This window comes from Corella eumyota, chromosome 5, assembly GCF_963082875.1.
Source record: "Corella eumyota chromosome 5, kaCorEumy4.1, whole genome shotgun sequence".
Lineage (NCBI taxonomy): Eukaryota > Metazoa > Chordata > Ascidiacea > Phlebobranchia > Corellidae > Corella > Corella eumyota.
Window position 1 is genome coordinate 7,586,634 of NC_137494.1, and position 21,442 is coordinate 7,608,075.

Genomic DNA, 21,442 nt, shown 5'->3' on the forward strand with positions numbered 1-21,442 from the left:
AAATTGTAATTTGTAAAAAAATACTTTTTTTTTAATATATTAAGTATTATTTTGTAAATCTCAAAAATGATGTATAATTTTAGGGTAGGAAGTGGTAGTGATACGACAGAGTGTTGGAAAAATCGATTGAATGAATATTTAACCCAGGATTCGTTTTTAATGGAGCCAACTAGAGAGTGTATTGATGAATATTTGATATTCGTTGAAGAAACAAGCAATGGTAAGAAGTTGTGTTTTTCCTTTCACGTATGTGTAATTAATTGTCTTCGTGTTACTTTATTTTAGTCTTATTTTAGTATCGTAATGGCAAAATGTAATTATAGTTTGACGAAAACTGCAAATGAATAATAAAATCGCGATCACTTATTTTTAACTTGTAATATTTAATATTTTCAGCAAGAGCCCGCGTTCCAAGAGTAAGGGTAAAGCGACAGAGCTTAGGCCAAAGCGAAGGTAAAAACGCTTTAATACATTTTTAAATTTTTAAACAAAAGTAAACAAAAAAAACAGTAAAATAATAAGTACACTTTTTTTATTTGAAGCTGAAACGGAGCAGTGTACTACATTTTTCCCTAACAATCCGCTGGTTCGGGAGTTTATAACATGTAATAGCGAAGAAATAGCAAACCTACCCATAATAAGAGAGGAAATTGACTTTTCTACCGTATCCCAGTTCATAGCTGAAAATACAATTTGCTCGTAAATATTTTTTTAGCAATTTTTTTAGCAAAAATTTAGCTTAAGTATTATGTTAATTTACCTAATACTTTTTTGTGTTGTAATGTTGTAATGGTGTGATGCATTACCCTTGGGTAAGGTGCTATAAACTTTACTAACTACTGCTAAGCCCAAAAACTAAGATAGGTTGATTAACTGGTAACATACTTAATAACATCCTAAACTGTCAAAGTCAACTTGAGACTAAAGTTAGATTAATAAATGTTATCAGGTGTTTAGGCTGTAAAGTCAAAATATACAAAAGTACACCACTGTTTACTAATAATAAATTATAATAGATCGGAATTTGAAGATTGCGACGCGGGAAACGAAGAGACGATTTCCGGCAACGATCAAACTGTTCCTGAATGGTCGTACCGGTTTGAAGCAATCACCAGGCAAGAGTCCCCAGTTCGAATATCAGCAAGTTTGTGTAACAGCAGAATTTTTCCACTGGGTACTGGTCCGAGTGGCAGAACTAACTCTGTACAAAACATCGGTATTTACTCTATTTTACAAAACAATTTAAGTCAACCATTTTATCGTTACACTACAATACTAAAATTATAAAACTATAGCTCAAAAGATTGTATAATAAAATGTTTATCATTTAAACAAAGAACCTATACTAATTTATCAATAACATTATGTTAATCGCTTTTGACACTGATAACTTTTTTTTGTTGATAGTAAAATATTTCCTTTTTTCAGAAACAAGTTGTACTGACTGGAGTTTATTTGGGCCTTGTTCTGCAACATGTGGTGTAGGTAGGCAAACTCGAGCACGAAATTGTCCAGGCAACTTGTTGGAATCACAGGCAAGAGAATGTACGCAACGGGCGTGCGTCCCGCAACGAAGAATCAATCCAAATACATTTTTTCAACTTTTACTACAACTTTTTAATTTTAGAGGCTAGAAATTTGCCAAAATACTTGACATTTTACAATTGCGACATAATATTGATGTCTTATTTTATTTTTTAAATGTTGCAAATGTTAATCTTATTGTAATATGTAAAAAAATGGTAAAATAATTGCAATAGCATTACTTAGGAATGACATAACAAACTTAAAACAGTAATTGAATTTTAATATTACCAATTTTTTATATTATTATATTCCAATATGTTGTATACTTTTCGAAGGTCACCTTAATGAAGAACAACAATAAAAAAATCAATAAAATCTTAATCGTTTTTAATGGTTTCAAGCAGAATAATTTTTCCCTTAAAAGTAATTAAATTGATATATTTATGATATCTTACGTAATTGTAAACTTATGACGCATACAATAATTAAATGTTTTTTGTACTACACAGATATCAAAACTAATTGTTCATAATGATAGTTTTATCATGGTAATTATCGTTTTAGAAAAGGAAGTATTTGTAACTAAATTCGTTTAAAATTATTATATATAAGTAGGCCTAAACGTCATGGTAAACTTAGTAAGACCTGCATTTACTGGTCAAGATAAGGAAGTTCAGCATGAAATCGTTTTTGTATTTATTTATTTTTCTATTAGGTTTGGATTATCAAATTTATAAAACAACAGGTTAGAAAAATAAGCTTAATTTTATAATGAAATGACTTTGTAAAATGACTTTGTTTTTACTGTATTTTTTTACGTTTTTACGAAAAACTAATTTTTCAAATAAAGGTTAACAATGAACTGTGTTATGTAGGCTGTCATTCAATTCTTCACAGATGGAAAAGGGCAAGTGATAATGAAGTTAGGGGAACAATGGGCCTACGCGATTTCTTCATAAGATGCATCACACGTCGGGTAAAACAGAAACTTTATTTAGATAATATTTTGCCGCTAGCTTGAAAATCAGCGCACAGCGCGACTTTGCTTGTGCGTTTTTTGCCTTTCGAACAACGTGCTGAACTTATAATCAAAGCTTGGTTTTGCCATTAGCTTGCCATACTTAAAAGTATTTGGTAGTTTCACGCATTACTTGTCGCTATTGAAAGGTTTTGTAACATAGACACAGGTGTAGTAGAACTGTAAGAGAAAAGTTAGGTATTATATAAATAAAAGTAAATTTAAAAGGGTTGTTTTGTATATTATTTCAAGGCAGAAAATGTTCTGGAATCGTATGTCACGCCTGTTGATTTGACTATTTTGGATACAAAATGGTACGAAAACAGCGACAACATGTTTTGTGGGTAAGAGTTTATACATACGTTGAAAGTTATTAGATAGATAGCATTACTACAAAATAAAAACTATTCTTTATGTAGTAAGGCTATAAATCTTAACTGTATATTAACATCAAATATTATATACTTTTTTTTAGTGGCTCAGAACAAAACGATTCGATAAGTTGCTGGAGTTCTAGACTTAGTGCCTTCCTTGTAGAAACCTCTCCGTTATTTAATGCCACAATGCAATGTATTGAAGACTATTCAGCCTCTATATTAGGTAAGTTGTTAGCATAATAAATAGCAAGTACTTACTTGTTTTAAAACCCTGATTTTACTTTTGTGTGATTTTAGAAACTGATGAGGAATGCTCAATTAGAGGCTGGACTCCGTTTTTTAATCACGACAATTTTACCGACAGTGTCGACCTTGAACTATTTGATCAGTTGCAAAACGATTTTCCGGGCCATATTTGTAACCAGCCTAATGCTATTGATGCACGAACATTGGATGGTTTGGATTTCACAGATTTCGATATTCCCATAGAAGTTGGAACTACAACAGGGTTGTTGTGTAATAACAGTGTCAACTTTGGGGATTGTCCGGATTTTAAGGTTCGATTCTGCTGCCCGAATCGTAAGTTAAAATTCGAATTATACCTGTCTAAAAATGTTTTTTTTATTTATTTAATTTCTTTGTGGAATAGATTATTTTATGACCTGAACATAGAGTAACTTAAATTTCGAATTGCCACTGACAGTTTAAGATGAAATTAATCTTGTTGCCCAAAAAAATTCAATTGACATTTGTTTTTGGCGAATAGGGCCTTAATCTAGGATGTTACTTCCAGTTTACTTCGTAAAAGCAGCGGGGTTCAAACACAAAACACCATAGAAAAGCCAAATTTTTTAACAACAAACCACTCTTCAAAGAGTTTTATTCAAATTTAAGGTAAAATGTAATGTTTTTTTACTTTGTAGACGTTTCCACTCGCTGTTCTGAGGACGAATGGACTGAATACTTTGACAACGATGATCCAAGCGGCAACGGTGACTTTGAAGTTCTGGCCGGCTTGAGAACTCAGTTTCCCGGTCGAATTTGCGAGTTTCCGACCTCGATCGGTGCCATCTTAACCGACGACAGCGAAGTGGTGACAGATTACAGGGATGCTGGTCAGAATATCAGCATCTCAATTGAGGAGGGATTTATCTGTAGAAATGAGAATCAGGTTGACGGATCGTGTTTAGATTACAAGGTGCGATTTTGCTGTCCCGAAGGTAATTATTGTATATTTATTATTATTTATCAATAACCTTGAACGCAGTAAAAAAATCCAAAATAATTTTGATGTTTTTATTTTTTAAAGTGCGTGACGCTAGCCACCCTTGGTACATTTTAAATCAGGGAAGGAAAAAAAGAAATATCGACCCCGAGAGCGAATATGAACAATGTTATGCGGAGGAAGTTGACCTTAATCCCCGCAGAAACGAACTCCAAGTTCCTGAAATTATCGACTTTTTGGATAACCATGTCATTTGCACGTAAGTTATTTTGTCTATTAAACTACTTAGTAAAGTAGACCTATCGTTATCACATCTAAATTTTGCAACTTACTAAAAATATTTTTATAGAAATGACTTGGATTGCAACATTGATGAAAATAATAACACGACAGTTGCAAATGCCTCAAGTTTAACTCAATTCTGGCCATTTAAATTTCAAGGAATTTTAAGAGACGATTCGCGTGTGATAAATGTTGTCGAAACTTGCAATACTGAAGTGTTTTCAACAGGTAAGAAATATTTAAAAATGTTATGTTTTTTGTCATTTTAAAATGTAATGATATATAAAAATACCTTAACTGAGATCCCAGGTTTGATTTTCACTGCCTTTAAGCGCCCTTCGGTAAGGCATTATAAACTGTTTGAATTCTAGATGAGCTAAAAACCATAAAGCATGTTAAATTTTAAATAATTTTGAACAATATCAAATTTACCCAAAACGGCTAAAGTCACTCCAAAACTGGTTTGTAGTAACAAATGTTACTTCTATTTTAAACCCCGAAGTCAGCATATCCACCAACGAGGATAAATAATTACAAAAAATGTTGCAAATTATTGATTTGTTTATGGCACATCAATTACTATTAAAAAGAATTCACGTTGTGGTAACGACCAATTCTAATTACCCTATTAAATACGTGTTTGTTAGTTTAACCACAATTAATACATAGCCTGTTATCTTTAATTAACATAAAATTTTACATATCAAACAATAAAAGCCTTTTAATATTTAATTATTCGACAAACTTATGACGACTTTTTTCCGACAGAGACTTGTTTTTTTTTCTTACTTTAAAGTATTAAATTTTTAACTTGCAGCGTGATGTAGTGGTGAGAACACTTGCTACACCATCATGAAGCTTTCCTCATCGAGGATAAATATATATAAAAAAAATTGTCTCTGTATTAGGTTGGACACCTTGGTCTACATGGAGTGATTGTGACGATATGCAATGTGGAGGGGGAACTGTAAATTCACAAACTAGAAATCGACTTTGTATTGGAGGAGATGATTGCGTTGGAGCGGATACTGAACATAGAGTAATTTGAAAATAATAACTTAAGCCTAATAAAAATGTGACAACTGTTTTACAATGTTTACAGCATATCTTAATTAGCCTAATTTTTAAACTGAAACAAATGAATAGTGCTGTGCGATGGGTGGCAACGCTGGCATTTGGAGCAATTGGGGCGAATTTGGAAATTGCATCAACAATCAAAGAACAAGAAGCAGAAGTTGTCCAAGAGGTCAAAGTTGCCAAGGACAAAATACAGAACAAATCTCCTGTATTACGTGTAAGTATTTACTGTTTGTTTAAGGACGTCATTTTTTGTCCAATATTTAAATTTTATTCTTGGTCACGTGGATGCTTCTTTTTATCTTAATTTTTTTAAGGTCCTTCTGTCGGTGACACCACTGGATTTTCTCCCTGGTCTGACTTTGATCCGTGTAACGCACCTTGTGGTCAGACCTCTACAACTAAAAGAAGAAGAAGCTGTATGACTGGACCTCCAGATAGCGAGGGCTGCAAAGGCCCGATTGAAGAAAAATGGGTATAAGATAATGAAATACGTTTTATATCTTCCTTCAGAATCTAAGAATATTTTTAGTTTTTGCTTGGGGTCAAATATAAAATAATAGACATGTTTCTTGTTTGTTTATAACCACAAGGACCTTAATTTCTCAAATTTTCGACATAATTAACACAGTACAACACATATTCCTCTATAACGCCAATTAAATTAAATATCAGGCGTGCACTTCTACGCAACAATGTGGTACCTGGTCGCAGTGGAGTGACTTTTCCACGTGCGGGAATGCTCAGTCTTGTGGAAATGCCAAAATGACGAGGACTCGAACTTGTCTCAACGGAGTGATCGGACAACCTAACTGCAATGGCCTAGCTGTTGAGAGCGTAACGTGCAAGACTGGCCGCGTCTGCCCAAACGGTAACATACACTTCAACAAAAAAGTTTATATACACGTAACGAATTTGGTTTACATTTGACCGAAAATAAACCCTTTATTAACTCTAACGCAAACTGTAGTTTTATCTTTTATTGAACGCAGTTTTTATACGTAATGGATAATTATAGTAAAATATATATTTGATTAGGTTGGGGGGCCTGGTATTCTTGGGGTAATTGCCCAGCAAGATGTGGCGAGACTGGAAGTCAGCTTAGAAGACGACAATGTTTTGGAGGCGTACCTGGCCAAGAACTGTGTCCCGGTAGACTACAAGAGACCAGGGTATGTTAAGACATATTTTGCTTTCATCAGTTTAAAATTATTAGTGTTTTTTTTTCATTTGAAATTTTTAAAAGATTGTTTTTTGTCGAGGTTATAGCTCTAACATTTAAATTACGTCCCCTACACTATGTTTAAATATAAAATAAATGGTTGGATTTGCAAAAAGAAAACAGCCTTTTTTTAAATGTAAGTGATGAATAAACGCTATTATATTATGTTTAAAAATCTTGGTTATGCTTTTTAGTCCTGCTCACCAAATAACTGCCCGTCCTGGGGTGACTGGACTGAGTTTGGTGTTTGCAATCCTGCATGTGGGGTGGGAAAACAGGTCCGAACTAGAGAATGTAATGGAGGAAATGCGGGTGAACCAGGTTGCCAGGGAACAGCTGCAGAAAGTAAAATCTGCACAAATCCAAGATGTAAGAAAAAATGCTGGCATCACATAAATGCTAGATAGATTTTTATTCTTAATATTAATCCCTTTAAAAGTTTGCGCAGCCTGATGTATTAGCGTAGAGTTATATATTATTATAGCCGCAGTTACATAAGCGCAATCAATATTTCAGTTATTTTAAATTAAAAAAATATGCATTTAAAGTAGTTAGCTTAACTTAATTTTATGAGCAAATTAATCAAGACTATAGTATAAGAGCAGCTCACATTAAAAAAAACCTTGGTTTTTTACTTTCAAATTCAAATTTTTGAGTGTTTATATTTTGCAGGTCCCACTGGTTCAGATACAAGTGGATATTCTTTATGGTCCGAATTTGATTCCTGTAACGCTCAATGTGGTCAGACCTCTACGCAAACCAGAAGAAGGCATTGTTCAACTGGTCAAGTGGGCAGTGCAAGGTGCCAAGGTCCCGCAATCGAAAAACAAGTATTCCAATTCTTGCTTTAGTTCAATTAGAGAAACTATCACTACTTTGAAAAAAAAGTCTAAGTTGTTTTTATTTCATTATACGGTCATAAGTTTTACATTTTTTTTAAAACGCAGTGGTATTTTGGTGTTTCAATTTAATCAAACCACACATATTCTGTATACCAAACTAAAAGTGGCATATTACACTAATTTAAGGTATGTCACATCAATACCGTTTACAGTAACATGGTAAGTACAACACAATAGATCTGTATATAAATTCTACCTCACTAATTGTATGTTATATAATCAAGGCTTGTCCGACTGTCAGTTGTGGTCGTTGGTCAACATGGACTCGTTTTTCGAGTTGTGGTCAGCCAGGTGAATGCGGGCATTCAAAAAAGCTCAGAACAAGGAATTGCATTGGTGGACAAGTCGGCGAACGAGATTGCTATGGAAGTGACATTCAATCACAACAATGCTACACTGGGAGACCTTGCCATGGTTGACGACTTCTTTTTGTTGAATCCAATATACACAATAAAAGCCTAAAGTATAATCAAAAAATATTTAGTTTTCTTTTAATACACAAAATCAAATAAAAGGTCCAAAATTTAAAAATTGAAATTTTATTAAAAGCATGCGTTAATGAAAGTTTAAAGCTAACTTTATTTATTATTCGGATTAACAAACACATAAAAAATTACTAGTGTTTTTATTTTCGTCTAAATACAATGCAACGACCATCATTCAAAATATATGAAGTTTACGTATTTTGAATAAAATATAATAAGGGGGGCGACGGAAAAATGACGACTTGATAATATAAATACTTGAGTTGTACTTCAGCTATGTAGATAAAAAATTTGATAGTTTTTATAATTTGGTGTTTTATATTTAAAATTAACTCCCAAAACATCGGCGATCTCATGTTCTTAACACTTTAAAAAATTTTTTTTTTTTTAAATTTAAATTTTGTTCGTTTTAAATGTATATTCCTTAAAAACCTATAAACGATACTTAGCCTTTACCCCAGACTATTTTACTTGTATTTTTTAATAATTGTATTAACTTTTTTACCGATTTAGGTCATTTAAAGTGGAAGGCACTCGTATAAATAACTCGATTTTTATTTGCGATATATTTTTAGATTTTTTTTTTCAATTATTTAACAGTGGAAAATTTTCAATTATTTAACTGTCGAATATTAAGGTTAACGAAAACTTTGAACTTATAGTTTTAAAGGAAACTATTTTATTGGTAATTTTATCGAACTGTTTTACAACAAAAAGGCCCTCGGCAAATAATCGTATAGATTTAAAAGCAGGCTCAATAACGCGTGTTGTATCATAATAAAGGGTGTAAATTGTTTATCAAAATCTTTGTAAAAAGTTTAAGATGAAATTTGTTCTACTTTTGATTTATATCCTTCTCGGATTGGTAGCGACAAACGGTAATTAGTATTCGTTTTCTATTTGCATTATTATTAAATAAAGTTGAAAAATAGAAGTTAAACTTAATAATTATCAGTGAACCGCACTAGCTTGTCAATAAAAATTGATATAAATCTTAACAGGTAGATAATTAAATATAAAAAAAGGTATTTTACTGAATCGACGTTGGCCGAAAGTCATATACTTAAAACGCAATAATTTTGACAAAGGGGCATTTTTTGTCAAACTCTTTTTACTACTAAGCAATGCTTTTTAATTTCTATACAAATATAATTTTAAGTAAAGGTAGAATGTCGCTGTCGAAATTTTCGGCTCAAAAAACATTTACTTTTTACATATCAAAGTTTTAAATAACGTAATAAAAAAATGTTGGCGCATTTTTAAAAAAATGTTTGGTGCATTTTTTTTATATTGTTCACTAGCATGTAGTGGTTACTTCAAGAATGCTGTACTGCATTATGTATTTTAGCAGTGGATAAAGTACTGCATTATGTATTTTAGCATTTTAAAATCAATTTTAAACCGATATGTATTTTAGCATGTCATTCTTCGATTACTGAACGTAAAAAGCGACAAACTGACCAAGGACAAACTAATGATGCACAGTTGACATCTGAAGCTCTAGTTACGATAACGTTGCGGGACTTTTTTACTGAATGCTTGGAAAGTAATGTGAGTTATAAATAAATCAAAACTTCTCGTAATTAAATGGACTTTCCGTGAATGATATCAAAAAAGATAACATCAAAAAAAATTAAAGATACAATCGGTTTTATGCAAATTCGAAAGCACCAAACCTCCCTTTGTTGCATTATTTTATTTCGATTTTTTTGATGTATAAAAGGAAAGTAGTATTCAGCCAAAGGCATAGCCCAAAGTGTTTAGGTTAGAGTTGTACATTGCCAAAACCCCTGGTCCTACCATACACGATAAGTTCGTGCACTAGTATCAGGGGGCTTAGTAATTTAATAGTCACACATTTCTTTGTGATTTAAGATTAACATCGATTACTTTAATAGGTTGGGCCGATATGGACGTGGGAAAGTGTCGTTGACGTGTCTGTTTTAGATACCAAGTGGTACCAAAATACGGAAAGAGATAACTGCAGGTAATTTGAATCCACAAAAAGACTTTGCCATTTCAAAAACATAAATACAATTTATGTTATTAATATACAAGAGCCAACGGGATTACGGATAACGCTGAATGTTGGAAAAATCGACTCGACGAATATTTGCAACTAGATTCATTCCTTCAAGAACATGTAAGAATCTGCATAGACGAATACGCTGCAGTCTTTCCGAGTAGGCCTATCTATCACATCAACAAAAATCGCTATTAAACGCTAGTGAACCCATAAATAAACTTTTGTTTGCTTCTTTTAGATTTTTTTCGTCGAAAGCGCCAAGCATTTCAAATCGACAGTATGTTACATATTCGTAGAACTTCCTTTTGCAAAGAACTTCATATAACATATATTAAAACGAAACCTTTTTTTTCCAACTTATATTCTGCATGTTTTGGTAATTTAGACACAAATCTTTTTCTGTACAGAGCAGTGCTCTAACGACTTCTTTCCAAACGACCCTGCTGTAAGAGAATATGGTTTGTGCAACCAAGATCAGGTAAGTTTGCTACCAGTTCGCCAACCGATTGATTTTCCTTCCGTATCCCAATTTGTTGCAGAAAACACAATTTGTGCGTAAGTAAAAAATAAAAAATAAATTAAAATACAAAAAACTGTTTATTTTGTATTTGGCCACTGTCAATATTTTTGCTATTTTACTAAGGCAGAAAAAACGGTGTTAAAATTCAGTAATGTAAAAAAATACAAACTCTTTTATTTGTCTCAGTTCTGAGTTTGAAGACTGTAATTTCAACCAAATGGAAACTATTAGTGGTAATGATGTTTCAGTACCAACTTGGCCATATCGCTTTGAAGCCATTACAAGAACAGATTCTCCAGTTAGGGCCTCAGTATTTGCTTGCAATAACTTAATATTTCCACTGGAAAACGCGGATAGCTCTGATGGTAAATCATATTTTTATGTGTTACGCAAAAGTTGATCTTTTTAGTCAGCAGCCTAGTTTAAATGCAATAACGTTAAGATTTATGTAAAAAATATCGACACTTGGTTTTAATTTGAAATTAATGTTTTTATTCATAGAATCGAGATGTAGCGAATGGGGGGATTTCCAGGCTTGTTCGGTAACTTGTGGCTCTGGACGGCAAGTTCGTAGCCGCATGTGTCCAGCTGGATTTTCGGGAGAAATTAGCGAAACAAATAACTGCCAGTTAAGCCCGTGTAACCCATTTCAAAGTTTTCTGGACTTTTTTATTATCAATACCTTGTTAAATATTAACTCCAACTCATCTTTTAATAAAGTCCAGTGTAATACATCATCATCATCACAAATTTGTAAATAACTGAATTAATAAAAACGGCAAAATTTTATTAGTGTGAACAATAAATTAGTACCCAACTATATATCAGTAACGTTATAACACATTGGTTAACAAGTTTGACCGGTGAAGCACTGTCGTGTGTCAACACCAGGTTCGTAACATCCAGGACCTCCGATTGCGCCTCCAATACACTCGCGTGACCTTGTCATGGCGGCATTCCCGCAGTTTATTATACCGCCGCCACAAGCTGTAAACTCGCTCCATTCCCCCCAACTTCCACATTGCATTTCGGGATGACAAGTCTAAAATATTAACTTACGGTTAAATAGGAATGCTTAAAGTTGAGTCAGATTGTACGGGTTTAGTTCTTTAAGGTTTTACTTGCAATTTTTTTTTGCAATTTTTTTTGTATCTATTTATCTTCGATGTGGGAAGGTCGAATGCGCTACCTAAACATAGAGTAACATCAGTTACTCCGACCCAGTCTCGAGTTGCCTTTAGCAATTTGGGATATTATATAGATTATAATTGCCTGATAATTATATTCTGTTGAATGAGTGCTGGGTCGGCAGAGGCTTATACCATTTATAGTGCCTTACTCGAGGCCGCTACAGCATGAGAGCAGTGGGGATTTTTATAACATACGAAGTTTTTTTTTGTTACAACATTTTAGAAAAAATCTTGTAAAGTTCTTAGGATGAAATACCTTTCTTTCTTCTATTGGACCTACACACCCAGGACTGCCATGTCCACCAGTTGTGCAATGGCGCCGTCTAACGTGTGTAGATGTTTGACCGCATTGTGCGTTACACGAATCAAAGTTCGACCATTCTGAAAATCCTTGTTCCCCTGCAAATTAATGTTATAAATTACAAGAATAAAAATGCAAAAGCCATTTTTTATGTGTTATGATTTTCTTCTTGATTTTAAAACCCCAACAAATAATTAAATGTAATTTAAAAAACTAAACTAAAAACGATAACAAATTGAAAAAATAAACAAAACTATAAAAGCGAACATTTACAATTTGGCTTTCAAGGGTAATTTAAAAGTCTAGGTAGTATTTACATATTAAATGCCAAATATGTAATTTTTTCCAGTTGGTATTTTTACTGTTTACCTGTTGAAGAAGCTTTAATAGCACATGGGATTTCTGCCGTGCATCTTACAGTTTCGTGCTCGTCATTACAAGTCTCTGATGCTGCTCTTCTACATGATCTTGATCGAGTCCTTGTTCCTGAGCGGTTTCCGCAAGAAACCGAACAAGAAGAATAACTTCCCCATTTACTCCAACTTATTCGAGAAGGTGTAGAGTCAGATGCTGAAGATTAAAAATTTAATAATAATTAAGAAAAGTTTAATAATAATTAAAAATTTATAGTTTATTAGTAATTAAGTAGATATAATTTTAAACGGTAATCCTTTTTCGTACATTATAAAGGCTATATGGTCCTAGGTTAATTTATTTTATTATTTGGCCAACCAGCCTGAAAATAATTGTTTTTTTAGTAATAGTAAAATTTAAAATATTAAAAAATATAACTCAAGATTGGCTATTTATTACTAACTAACAGAGAATAGCCAAATAATTAGTTTTATAATATAACACAATTAGAATATTTTAATCCATAATATATAACATTTTTGTACTTACTACAAGGTACATTACTAATACATTGTTGTGTTTCTGATGGAATGGAACTTTGCCCAATACACGATCTTGTTCTTACCCCCGGAGCTCTTCCACATTTAACTGAACATGGCGAAAAATTACCCCAATTGTTGCAAATACTTTTGTTTCTGATTTCAACGTTACCTAAGACAAATTTGTAATTTTTTCGGATAATTTTTCCACCATTTATTTATGTTTTTAAATTAGGCTTTCACACTGATGCTAAAAATTTTGCTCTGGACTTACTTTGAGCACACGATCTTCCAGTATAGCACTCTTGTATCTGTATACTTTCCCCGTAACAACCAGGGTTACCCACTTTTCCTCCTATACACTCTCTACTTCGTTGGTGTTCCGAATTTCCGCACGATGTCTCATCACCGCACATAGAAAATTTAGACCATCTACTCCAACTTCCACAGTTAGACATACAAATCTAAAAAGTAAGCATTTGCAATAAATAGTAGGCATTTATATTACATAAGTCAGTTCGATGGTATTTGGTTAATCATACCTTGCTATCTAAGATTTCTCCCTTGCAGCCTGGCATACCGACTGCACCTGTCGTACAGTGTCTTCTTCGTACTTGCAAAGCTGTTTCTCCACACTGAGCATTACAACTATCGAATTGACTCCAAAGTGAAAAGCCGTACGTTTCCCCATCTTCGCCTGTTAAGCAAATTTTTATTTTTACCTTATTTTAAAAGTGTTTTAGCGGATACATTTCTATTCGTAACGCATTGAAAAAAGGTAAATTGTGTAAGTTGTATTTAAGATAAGCAATTTTAGCTTACATTGTTCTAAGTCGCAATTGGCATTTTCGAAAGACGGCCCATCACAACCATGCGACCCCGCTAGTCCGTTAGTACAAACTCGGTGTCGCAATTTTAAACCGACTCCACACGTTCTACTACATTCACCGAATAGTCCCCACGAGCTCCAATAAGGACAATTTTCTGGCTGACACAGCTTTTAAAAAACGGATAATTAAATTATTTTTTTGTTTCACATGCATTTGCAGACTCACTAACTTAGACAAACTTTTTAAATGTATAAATAATTTGCAACATAAACACATTTGCATACTCTTGTTTCGTGAAGATCTCCTTCACATGGCGCTCTTCCTGGCACACCGTTAAAGCATTGCCTTCTTCTTAATTGACTTCCTACCTCTCCGCACCTCGCAGGACAGTTGTCCCAAGGCGACCACGGTGTCCAGCCTAATATGTTACAAGTTTGTGAAAGATGTTTAGTAAATTTAATTTAGCAAACTTTTAAATACTTTAATAGATTATATTGAATAGACAAACTAATGTGCTTGCAATTTACAATCATAGCACTTAGCAATTGTTGAAAATAAGGTAGTTTTTTGTACTACTTCTGTGAACTCTTGTAAACCTTACCTTCCATTGGAAAAACAACTTGATTACAGGTTTCTACTACTTGAAGCACCGGCGAGTCCTGTTGTAAAATGGCTTGCAATTTATATGGCCAATATTGGGTTAAGGCTTCGCTATCTGACACGTTCAAAGAGCAATCAACAGGATTTCTAAAATAGTGGTCGTTTGAAATATTTATTTGTTTAAATGTTAATTGTATCTTAGCCACGTGTTTTATGTGGAAAATTACATACCTGCATATTACGTGATTGTCAGTAAAGTCAATCACTGTTTCAACGTTGATATTTTGTTGTACGTCATCAACTACCGCTGTCTCACTATAACAGCTTTCGTATTCGGTATTTAAATTTACAGTTGCTTGTCTGGTAACCCTGCTATTTCTTCTCTTTTCTAATCTCATGTTATTAATATGCCGTGGATGGCTGGCATCTCTAACTGTTAACAAAAAAATGTAATGTTATAAAATAAAATTTTAATTTAAAAATAGCTCTTTTTTGTTTATTATCGTATTTGACTTACCTTTTGGGCAGCAAAATCTGATTTTATAATCATGGCATCTTCTGTCTGTTTGGTCGGCGTTTCGACAGGTGAATCCCCTTTCAATTGATATTGAAACTTTTTGGTTGGTTTCCCTGTAATCTCGCCCGTGAACTGTTTGTACATCCACAGCGCTCGGTTTTTCACAAACTTCTTCCGGATATCGGGCTTGTAGGTCTCCTATGTTTTCGAAGTCACCTTGACCGGAAGGAAAATCTCGACTGAAAAATCGAGTCCATTCTTCAGGTTCGCAAACTATGGCGCGATCTATTTAAAAGAACATTGGTGTTTCATTTTTGATTTAAACACAATATTTTTGATTTAAACACAAAGTTACAAACGCTAGAATTCGTTTTTTGTATTTGACAAATGGTTTCGGGTTCGAGCAAATTTGAAAAAAGGTTTAAGAACGAAAGGTTTTGGGTTTGGGCCGCAGCTTTACCAAACTATACACACTTGAGCACGGAGTTTACGGTAAGCTCAAACACATTCTAACTGTGCACTCTTTTTTAATAAAAATACAAAACCAATCACTTTTAGATGATATGAAAAAAAAGAAAAAAAAAATTTTGCGAAAACTTTTTAAAAATTGTGTCAGCTTTATCTATATAAGTTTTTAAAATTCGTTTTACTCACCTGGGCAACAAAATCGAACTTTGTAGTCCGGACATTTAGTTTTATCTGGCTGATCAATATGGTCGCACCTAAACCCGACATTGGGCCCGAATCTGACCACGTGACCGCCCTCGCGAAAGTGTTTGTCGTTTTTGTTGATTAAATCGGCTTCTACTGCTTGTGGGTTCGCACATATTCGCCCGGGAAACTCGTTTCTCAAGTGAATTAACTCTTCATTTTCTCCGAAACCGGCAGGGTTATCTCGGTTAAAATATGGAGTCCAGCCTCTTATTGAGCACAACGGGTCGCTACCTAAAACCAAGATTTTAGTTTTATTAAGTACTATCACAAATACAATTTGGAACAGAATAATTTTAAAAATTAAAATATAAGAAATACCTCTAATTGATTGCGAATAATCGCTTATACATTCCCTTGTAGCATTTAACAACGGTGACGTTGAACTTAAGTAATCAGACAATCTCTCTTGCCAACAACTTACACTGTCTTCATTGTTTGATGATCTGTAAAATTGTTATAGCTTAAGGCATTGAAGAAAAACAAATGGGATACCTAAAACGTTAAATACGACTCACGAGCAAAATAAATCATCGCTGTTTTCGTACCATTTCACATCAAGAACTGATAGATCGACTATTGAGTCGTATGAGGAAAAGACATTGCTGGCCTATCAAAAATATATTTTATTATGCCGTGTTTGGCTAAAAAGTCAATAAAATTAGCAGCTCGCTTTTTATATTATATGCGATATTTTACCTTTGCTTTCAGACATTGAGAGAAAAAATCTCGCAAATAACGTGTTCGTTCTTCTTCTGCTGGCGTCGCTCGCTTATGTCTTTTCCTATGTGAGTGACAGGCTAAAAAATATTTTAAATAATTCGTTGACAAAGATTATATTTAATTTAATAAAATGCGCATTTTTAATATTTATTATTAACTTAAACGAAAAAAACGTTTTTTATAAGAATATATTAAATATGAATACTAAAAATTACCTGATGCAAACATAACAAAATAAACCATTATACAGATAATTTGTAACACTTTCATACTGTTTAATTTGGACTTATTTAAAAATACCTAAATGTAAATGAACCCTTAAAAATATGTAAATTGCAAGCTTTTTATAACTATTTATTTTTTAAATCTGCCTTGGGGTTGTCTTACTTTGAACTAAAATATTTTTCCACGGAACTGAAACTAAGTTTAAGGCAAAAATAAAATTTTAAAGTTTAATATCGAAACTTAATTCCAAATATTTTTGGAAAAATTTTCCAAAAATAAATTCTTATAGTATTTCGAACTCTTAATAAAATTTTTTCAAATATAAAAATTGTCAGATTTGACTTGAATGACCTCTGAATAGTTTTAAAATGAGCAAAAAATATTTATTTAGAAAAAACTGTTGTTCGGCAAACTTCGATGATTCATAAATTATAAATTTAGCCTTAATATTGCTTAAAGCGGTTCCATTTAAATGACATTTCTTAGTAAACAAGTCAGTTAAAAATATCCTTATAATCAAACTACTTCGCTTTTTTCGATTATTATTTCTTTTATTAAATTTGCGGAAAATTTAACTATATATAATTATAAGACATTGATTATTTATAGATTTTATTAATACACGCGCTACAAGGATTATAACAAATAAATATTTTAGTATATACTACAAATCATATTAAATAAATCAGTATTTTACAGTTATTACATTTACAATTATAAATTGTCATTTTTAGGACATATATTCTTTATTTCATCTTCATTTTTTCGTTAATACAAGCCTGAAATACAAAAAAGCAAATTAAATATATTTTTAAGGTTTTGTTTATATTAAAATAAATACAGGACGTCCGAAATTACTTACAATATTGGTTGTAATCAGAGCAGCAGTTGCCTGCCTTCTCACAGTGAATATCACATTGGCAAGGTAAAGAGTTGTCAGCATAGTCGTGACATCTACCATTACACGAGGCTACCGGGTCTGCCTGGAAGTTACAAACAGGCACTGGTAAGTCCCAAGTACCGTCAGATTGGCATGTAGCCTCTGGCGATCCTTCCAGTACGTAGTTTGCTGTTGAACAGTCAAATATAACGACGTCAGCGACTTCAAAGTTTTCTAAATCAGGAAAGACTAATCCGAAAGCAGGCGCTGCGGGCTTGGGGCAGTACACTATTTTTTCTAAAAACAGGAAAAAATTTTCAAAAATCTGTTACGGTATCGGTTCCTTTTTTTGAGTTTCGTTTATCAAACATTAACACTTTTTAACATGCATTTTTTCATTTCACAATACCAACCTATGCATATTGTCTCTGTATCAGACCATCGTGGAAAGTCGCCTTCAACATTAACACAAGTTATATCCCGAGCCCCTTGAATCTCGTAACCCTCCTTGCAATCAAACCAGATTTCTTCCCCAATTTCATAGGCCGTCTGTGTAGGACGAAACGAACCAAACTCAATAGCATTCGGTGGCTGGCATGTAGTAACTATATAATATAAAAAAAATAGTTTAACATATCGATTGTTGACCGTACGTAAGACTGTATATTTTTTACAAGCTATAATCCTACCTCGCACACATGTGGGTTCAACAGCATCCCAGAATGGTCTTTGACCTGGGTCTTCAGTACATGTGATATCTTTAGCACCCTCAAGGATATACCCTAGATCACAACTAAACCAAACAACCTCTTCAATAGAGTAGGCACTTTTAATTGGCCCGTAGTTTCCGTTAGATGGCGCTGCTAAGGGTCCACATTCTTGCACTGCAAAGTGTATTTACAATTATTTTAAACTCTCAAAAAACTACTGTTAGCAAGTAATACTTATTTCTTTAAAATTAAATTGTCAAACATAAAATCAAATTAGAGAAAAGCAACGTTAAATTTTAAATAACAACACTTAATTAATTATGCTCAATTTAGAATTTTTGATTATTTTCAACTACCCTTTACTTACCTATTGGAACACACGAAGGCTCCGTAGCTGACCATGTCGGTGGATTACCAGAGTTTTCAAGACAAATTACAACTGAAGTGCCCTCCATTTCATAACCAGCATCACAACTGAATGTGACGTCATCACCTACTTCGTACAGCGAATTGATCGGATAATAGCTTCCATACAGTGGCTGAGTAGGAGGATTGCAAGCCTCGACTATTAAAATAATTATAAGTTTAGTGTAAAATCAACAATAATGCTAAAATTTATTCAATTAAGTTCTTAAACAAAACGTACCCATAACACAAGTAGGAAGGGTAGGCGACCATGTAGGAGGGAGAACGTCCTCGCTTGCTGTACAAGTCACATCTGCTATTCCGTCAATTTCGTAACCTGGATTGCACATAAACCAAAGCACGTCACCGATATTGTAAATCTCCTCATTCGGACGAAACGATCCATTTTCGGGGGCGGCGGGTGTAGGACAAGTCGTAACTACAAAAAATCGATTAATAAGTAAATTACCTTTGATTTTTTTACATTGGCAGCTAGTTAAGGCCTTGCATTGGTATAACCGTTTCTTATAGATTATTTAACATTCAAAATATTCAAACAAAACTAAAATAGGTTCCGTTTTTTTTTGTTGAACCTTAACCTTACCTATAATTGGAACACATAATGGTTCAGGTGCTGACCAAATAGGAGAACTTCCTGGAATTTCGATACATGTCAAGTCTGGGGCTCCAGAAATTTCGTAACCTTCATCGCACGAAAACCAAATTTCGTTACCAATTTCGTAACTAAGTTGGATCGGGCGGTAAGATCCGTATTCCGGAGTGCCGGGAATAACGCATGTGGAAACTAAAAAATCAAAAAAAAATTATAAGTATTTTTTTAATAAAGTTTATATTCAGTATATGATTGCGTTAAATTAAATCCAAAACGTATAATAAACCACCTATAAACGTAACAACCCTTACCCCGACCCAGTCACTCGAGTTGCCTTTTGCAGTTTGGAATATTATATATTATAATTGCCTAAAAATTAAACTGCAGGTAAAGTGCTGACTCAGCAGAAGTTCGTACCGTTTATGCGCCTTACCCAAGGGCGCTACTGTGGTATAGCAAGTGTTCTAACTACTACACCACGCTGCCGGTTTTTATGTTCTCGAACGCAAAAAAATGCTTGCAACGACTAAAAATCAGTAACACTCACCTATAACAGGCACGCATGTCGGCTCCACGGTTGCCCACTGTGGTGGGTTATCAGAACTTGACACACACACAGTGTCGACTATTCCACTTATTTCATATCCCTCATCACAGGTAAACCAAACGACTGTTCCGACATTATAAGGTCCTTCCAGAGGGGCAAACGAACCAAATTCGGGCTGTGTTGGTGTTGTACAAGTTTGAACTAAAAATGCATATATTGTTTTACTTTCTTCTGCTTTATTGCAATAAAAAGATAGCATTGAAGCATGTACTCACCAACGCAAGTAGGCTCGCTCGCTGACCAAGTTGGCGGGTTGTTTATATTTGAGAGGCAAGTAATATCTGCTGTTCCTTGCAATTTATAGCCAGCGTTGCAACTAAACCAAATTTCTTCGTTAATCTGGTAAATTTCTTGTTCCGGTCGAAGCGACCCAAAATTGGGAATTGTAGGTGGAGAACAGGTTTGAACTAAAACATCAAAAAAAGTTCTCACAAAACAGTTTTGAGAATTTACTTTAAAATTGCACACTTATGTTTATTACTGATCTTTTGGCTTACCATATGATGGGACACATGTGGGTTCTTCTGCGGACCAACTGACGACATTCAATTCCGATCGACAAGTTATATCTGCTGCCCCGCTAATTTCGTAACCGGAATCGCAGCTAAACCACACTTCATCGCCAATATTATAAGAAATTTGACTTGGTCGAAAAGATCCAAATTCAGGAGAAGTGGGTTGTTCGCACGATCGCTCTAAAATTTAAAAATGTAATTAAATAATATTTAAAAGTATACCATTGACTACAAATTAGCGTATTAGGTTTTTAATTACATGCTGTATAAATTATCAAACCATAAAAGCAAAATGTACTTATGCAGTTTGGTGGGCTTCTGTTCCATTGTCCACCTTCCAAACAATATCGCTTTCGTTTAGTGGAATCTAATTCATATCCGATAGCACAGCTATACCAAACAGAAGAATTCGGTTCAAACACAGTTTGGCTTTTTGGCCAAGTTCGCACCGCGTCAGGAAGCTTCGGTAACGTGCAGGTAACAGATTGTTGGTATGCTAAAAAGAGGAATTATTTCTTAAGTTGTTAAATTATATATTATGTTTTTGTGTTTAGATCGAGTGTCACTAGAACTGCTTCATGCTGCTAGCAGTAATGTTAGGTACAATTTAAACACAAAACACTAACTGTACTTGAAAAAACACAGTGTCGTTTACTTACGGACACATTTTGGCGGGCTTCGGTTCCATTTGCCTCCACTTAAACAAGTTCGTTTACGCCTTAGACTGTCTAGCCTGTACCCGTCCTTACAGCTGTACCAAACTCTGCTGTATATTTTAAAGCTGATCTTGTCTTTTGGCCAGGTTTGAATGGCGTTCGTAGGTGGTGGTAAGATACATCTAGTAGATTCTGAATAAAACAAAGCATTATTAACAGATTGAATTAACAAAAATTGCGAGCACAAAAAATTAAATACTGTTAAAAACCATATGACTTACCTTCATAATATTCGCTCCAAACAACATTGCTTACAAAAGCCAAAGTAAAAAGCGCAGCAAATCTAATACTCAAATACATTTTACTTTGTTACTGTACAAACTGTAGATAACCAAAGAAATGATA

The 21,442-nt window shown here is 33.7% G+C and overlaps 2 protein-coding genes and 1 pseudogene across 3 annotated transcripts; 1 reads left to right on the forward strand and 2 right to left on the reverse strand.

Moving 5' to 3' along the window:
* The first annotated feature begins 8,938 nt into the window (after positions 1-8,938).
* LOC145753402 (uncharacterized) lies at positions 8,939-11,459 on the forward strand (annotated as a pseudogene).
* LOC145752346 (uncharacterized) lies at positions 11,319-16,742 on the reverse strand. The gene is made up of 16 exons (XM_082568617.1): positions 16,642-16,742; positions 16,403-16,503; positions 16,222-16,313; positions 16,025-16,149; positions 15,647-15,937; positions 14,993-15,277; positions 14,707-14,908; positions 14,477-14,622; positions 14,160-14,293; positions 13,868-14,042; positions 13,588-13,742; positions 13,320-13,509; positions 13,056-13,217; positions 12,522-12,722; positions 12,108-12,250; positions 11,319-11,703 (listed from the first exon to the last, which is right to left on the reverse strand). The coding sequence occupies exons 1-16, from the start codon at positions 16,694-16,696 to the stop codon at positions 11,509-11,511; spliced, it is 2,652 nt and encodes an 883-aa protein (XP_082424743.1). The 5' UTR covers positions 16,697-16,742; the 3' UTR covers positions 11,319-11,508.
* A 573-nt stretch (positions 16,743-17,315) lies between these two features.
* Positions 17,316-21,421, reverse strand: LOC145752347 (complement component receptor 1-like protein). 2 transcript variants are annotated; one of them, XM_082568618.1, is made up of 13 exons: positions 21,319-21,421; positions 21,041-21,229; positions 20,680-20,877; positions 20,364-20,561; positions 20,082-20,273; positions 19,807-20,007; positions 19,251-19,451; positions 18,888-19,085; positions 18,609-18,806; positions 18,221-18,415; positions 17,945-18,136; positions 17,514-17,828; positions 17,316-17,430 (listed from the first exon to the last, which is right to left on the reverse strand). In XM_082568618.1, exons 1-13 carry the CDS (start codon positions 21,395-21,397, stop codon positions 17,420-17,422), a joined length of 2,367 nt encoding a protein of 788 aa, XP_082424744.1. In that variant the 5' UTR covers positions 21,398-21,421; the 3' UTR covers positions 17,316-17,419. The 2 variants fall into 2 exon arrangements, with proteins under 2 accessions (XP_082424744.1, XP_082424745.1); XM_082568619.1 differs by lacking the exon at positions 17,316-17,430 and having other exon boundaries at positions 17,506-17,828.
* Between the last annotated feature and the right edge of the window lie 21 nt (positions 21,422-21,442).

Bases quoted from the DNA above. Each gene is read 5' to 3' on its own strand.
- LOC145752346 (XM_082568617.1), bottom strand. From the start codon at position 16,696: ATGAAAGTGTTACAAATTATCTGTATAATGGTTTATTTTGTTATGTTT. The intron at 14,623-14,706 runs GTATGTAATTTT...CCACTATTTTAG, and splicing joins GACAATCACGTAATATGCAG to AAATCCTGTTGATTGCTCTT. The intron at 13,743-13,867 runs GTAAGCTAAAAT...TTTGCTTAACAG, and splicing joins CAATTGCGACTTAGAACAAT to GCGAAGATGGGGAAACGTAC.
- LOC145752347 (XM_082568618.1), bottom strand. From the start codon at position 21,397: ATGTATTTGAGTATTAGATTTGCTGCGCTTTTTACTTTGGCTTTTGTA. The intron at 18,416-18,608 runs GTAAGTAAAGGG...TACACTTTGCAG, and splicing joins GCCTTCGTGTGTTCCAATAG to TGCAAGAATGTGGACCCTTA. The intron at 17,829-17,944 runs GTTGGTATTGTG...TCCTGTTTTTAG, and splicing joins TACAGAGACAATATGCATAG to AAAAAATAGTGTACTGCCCC.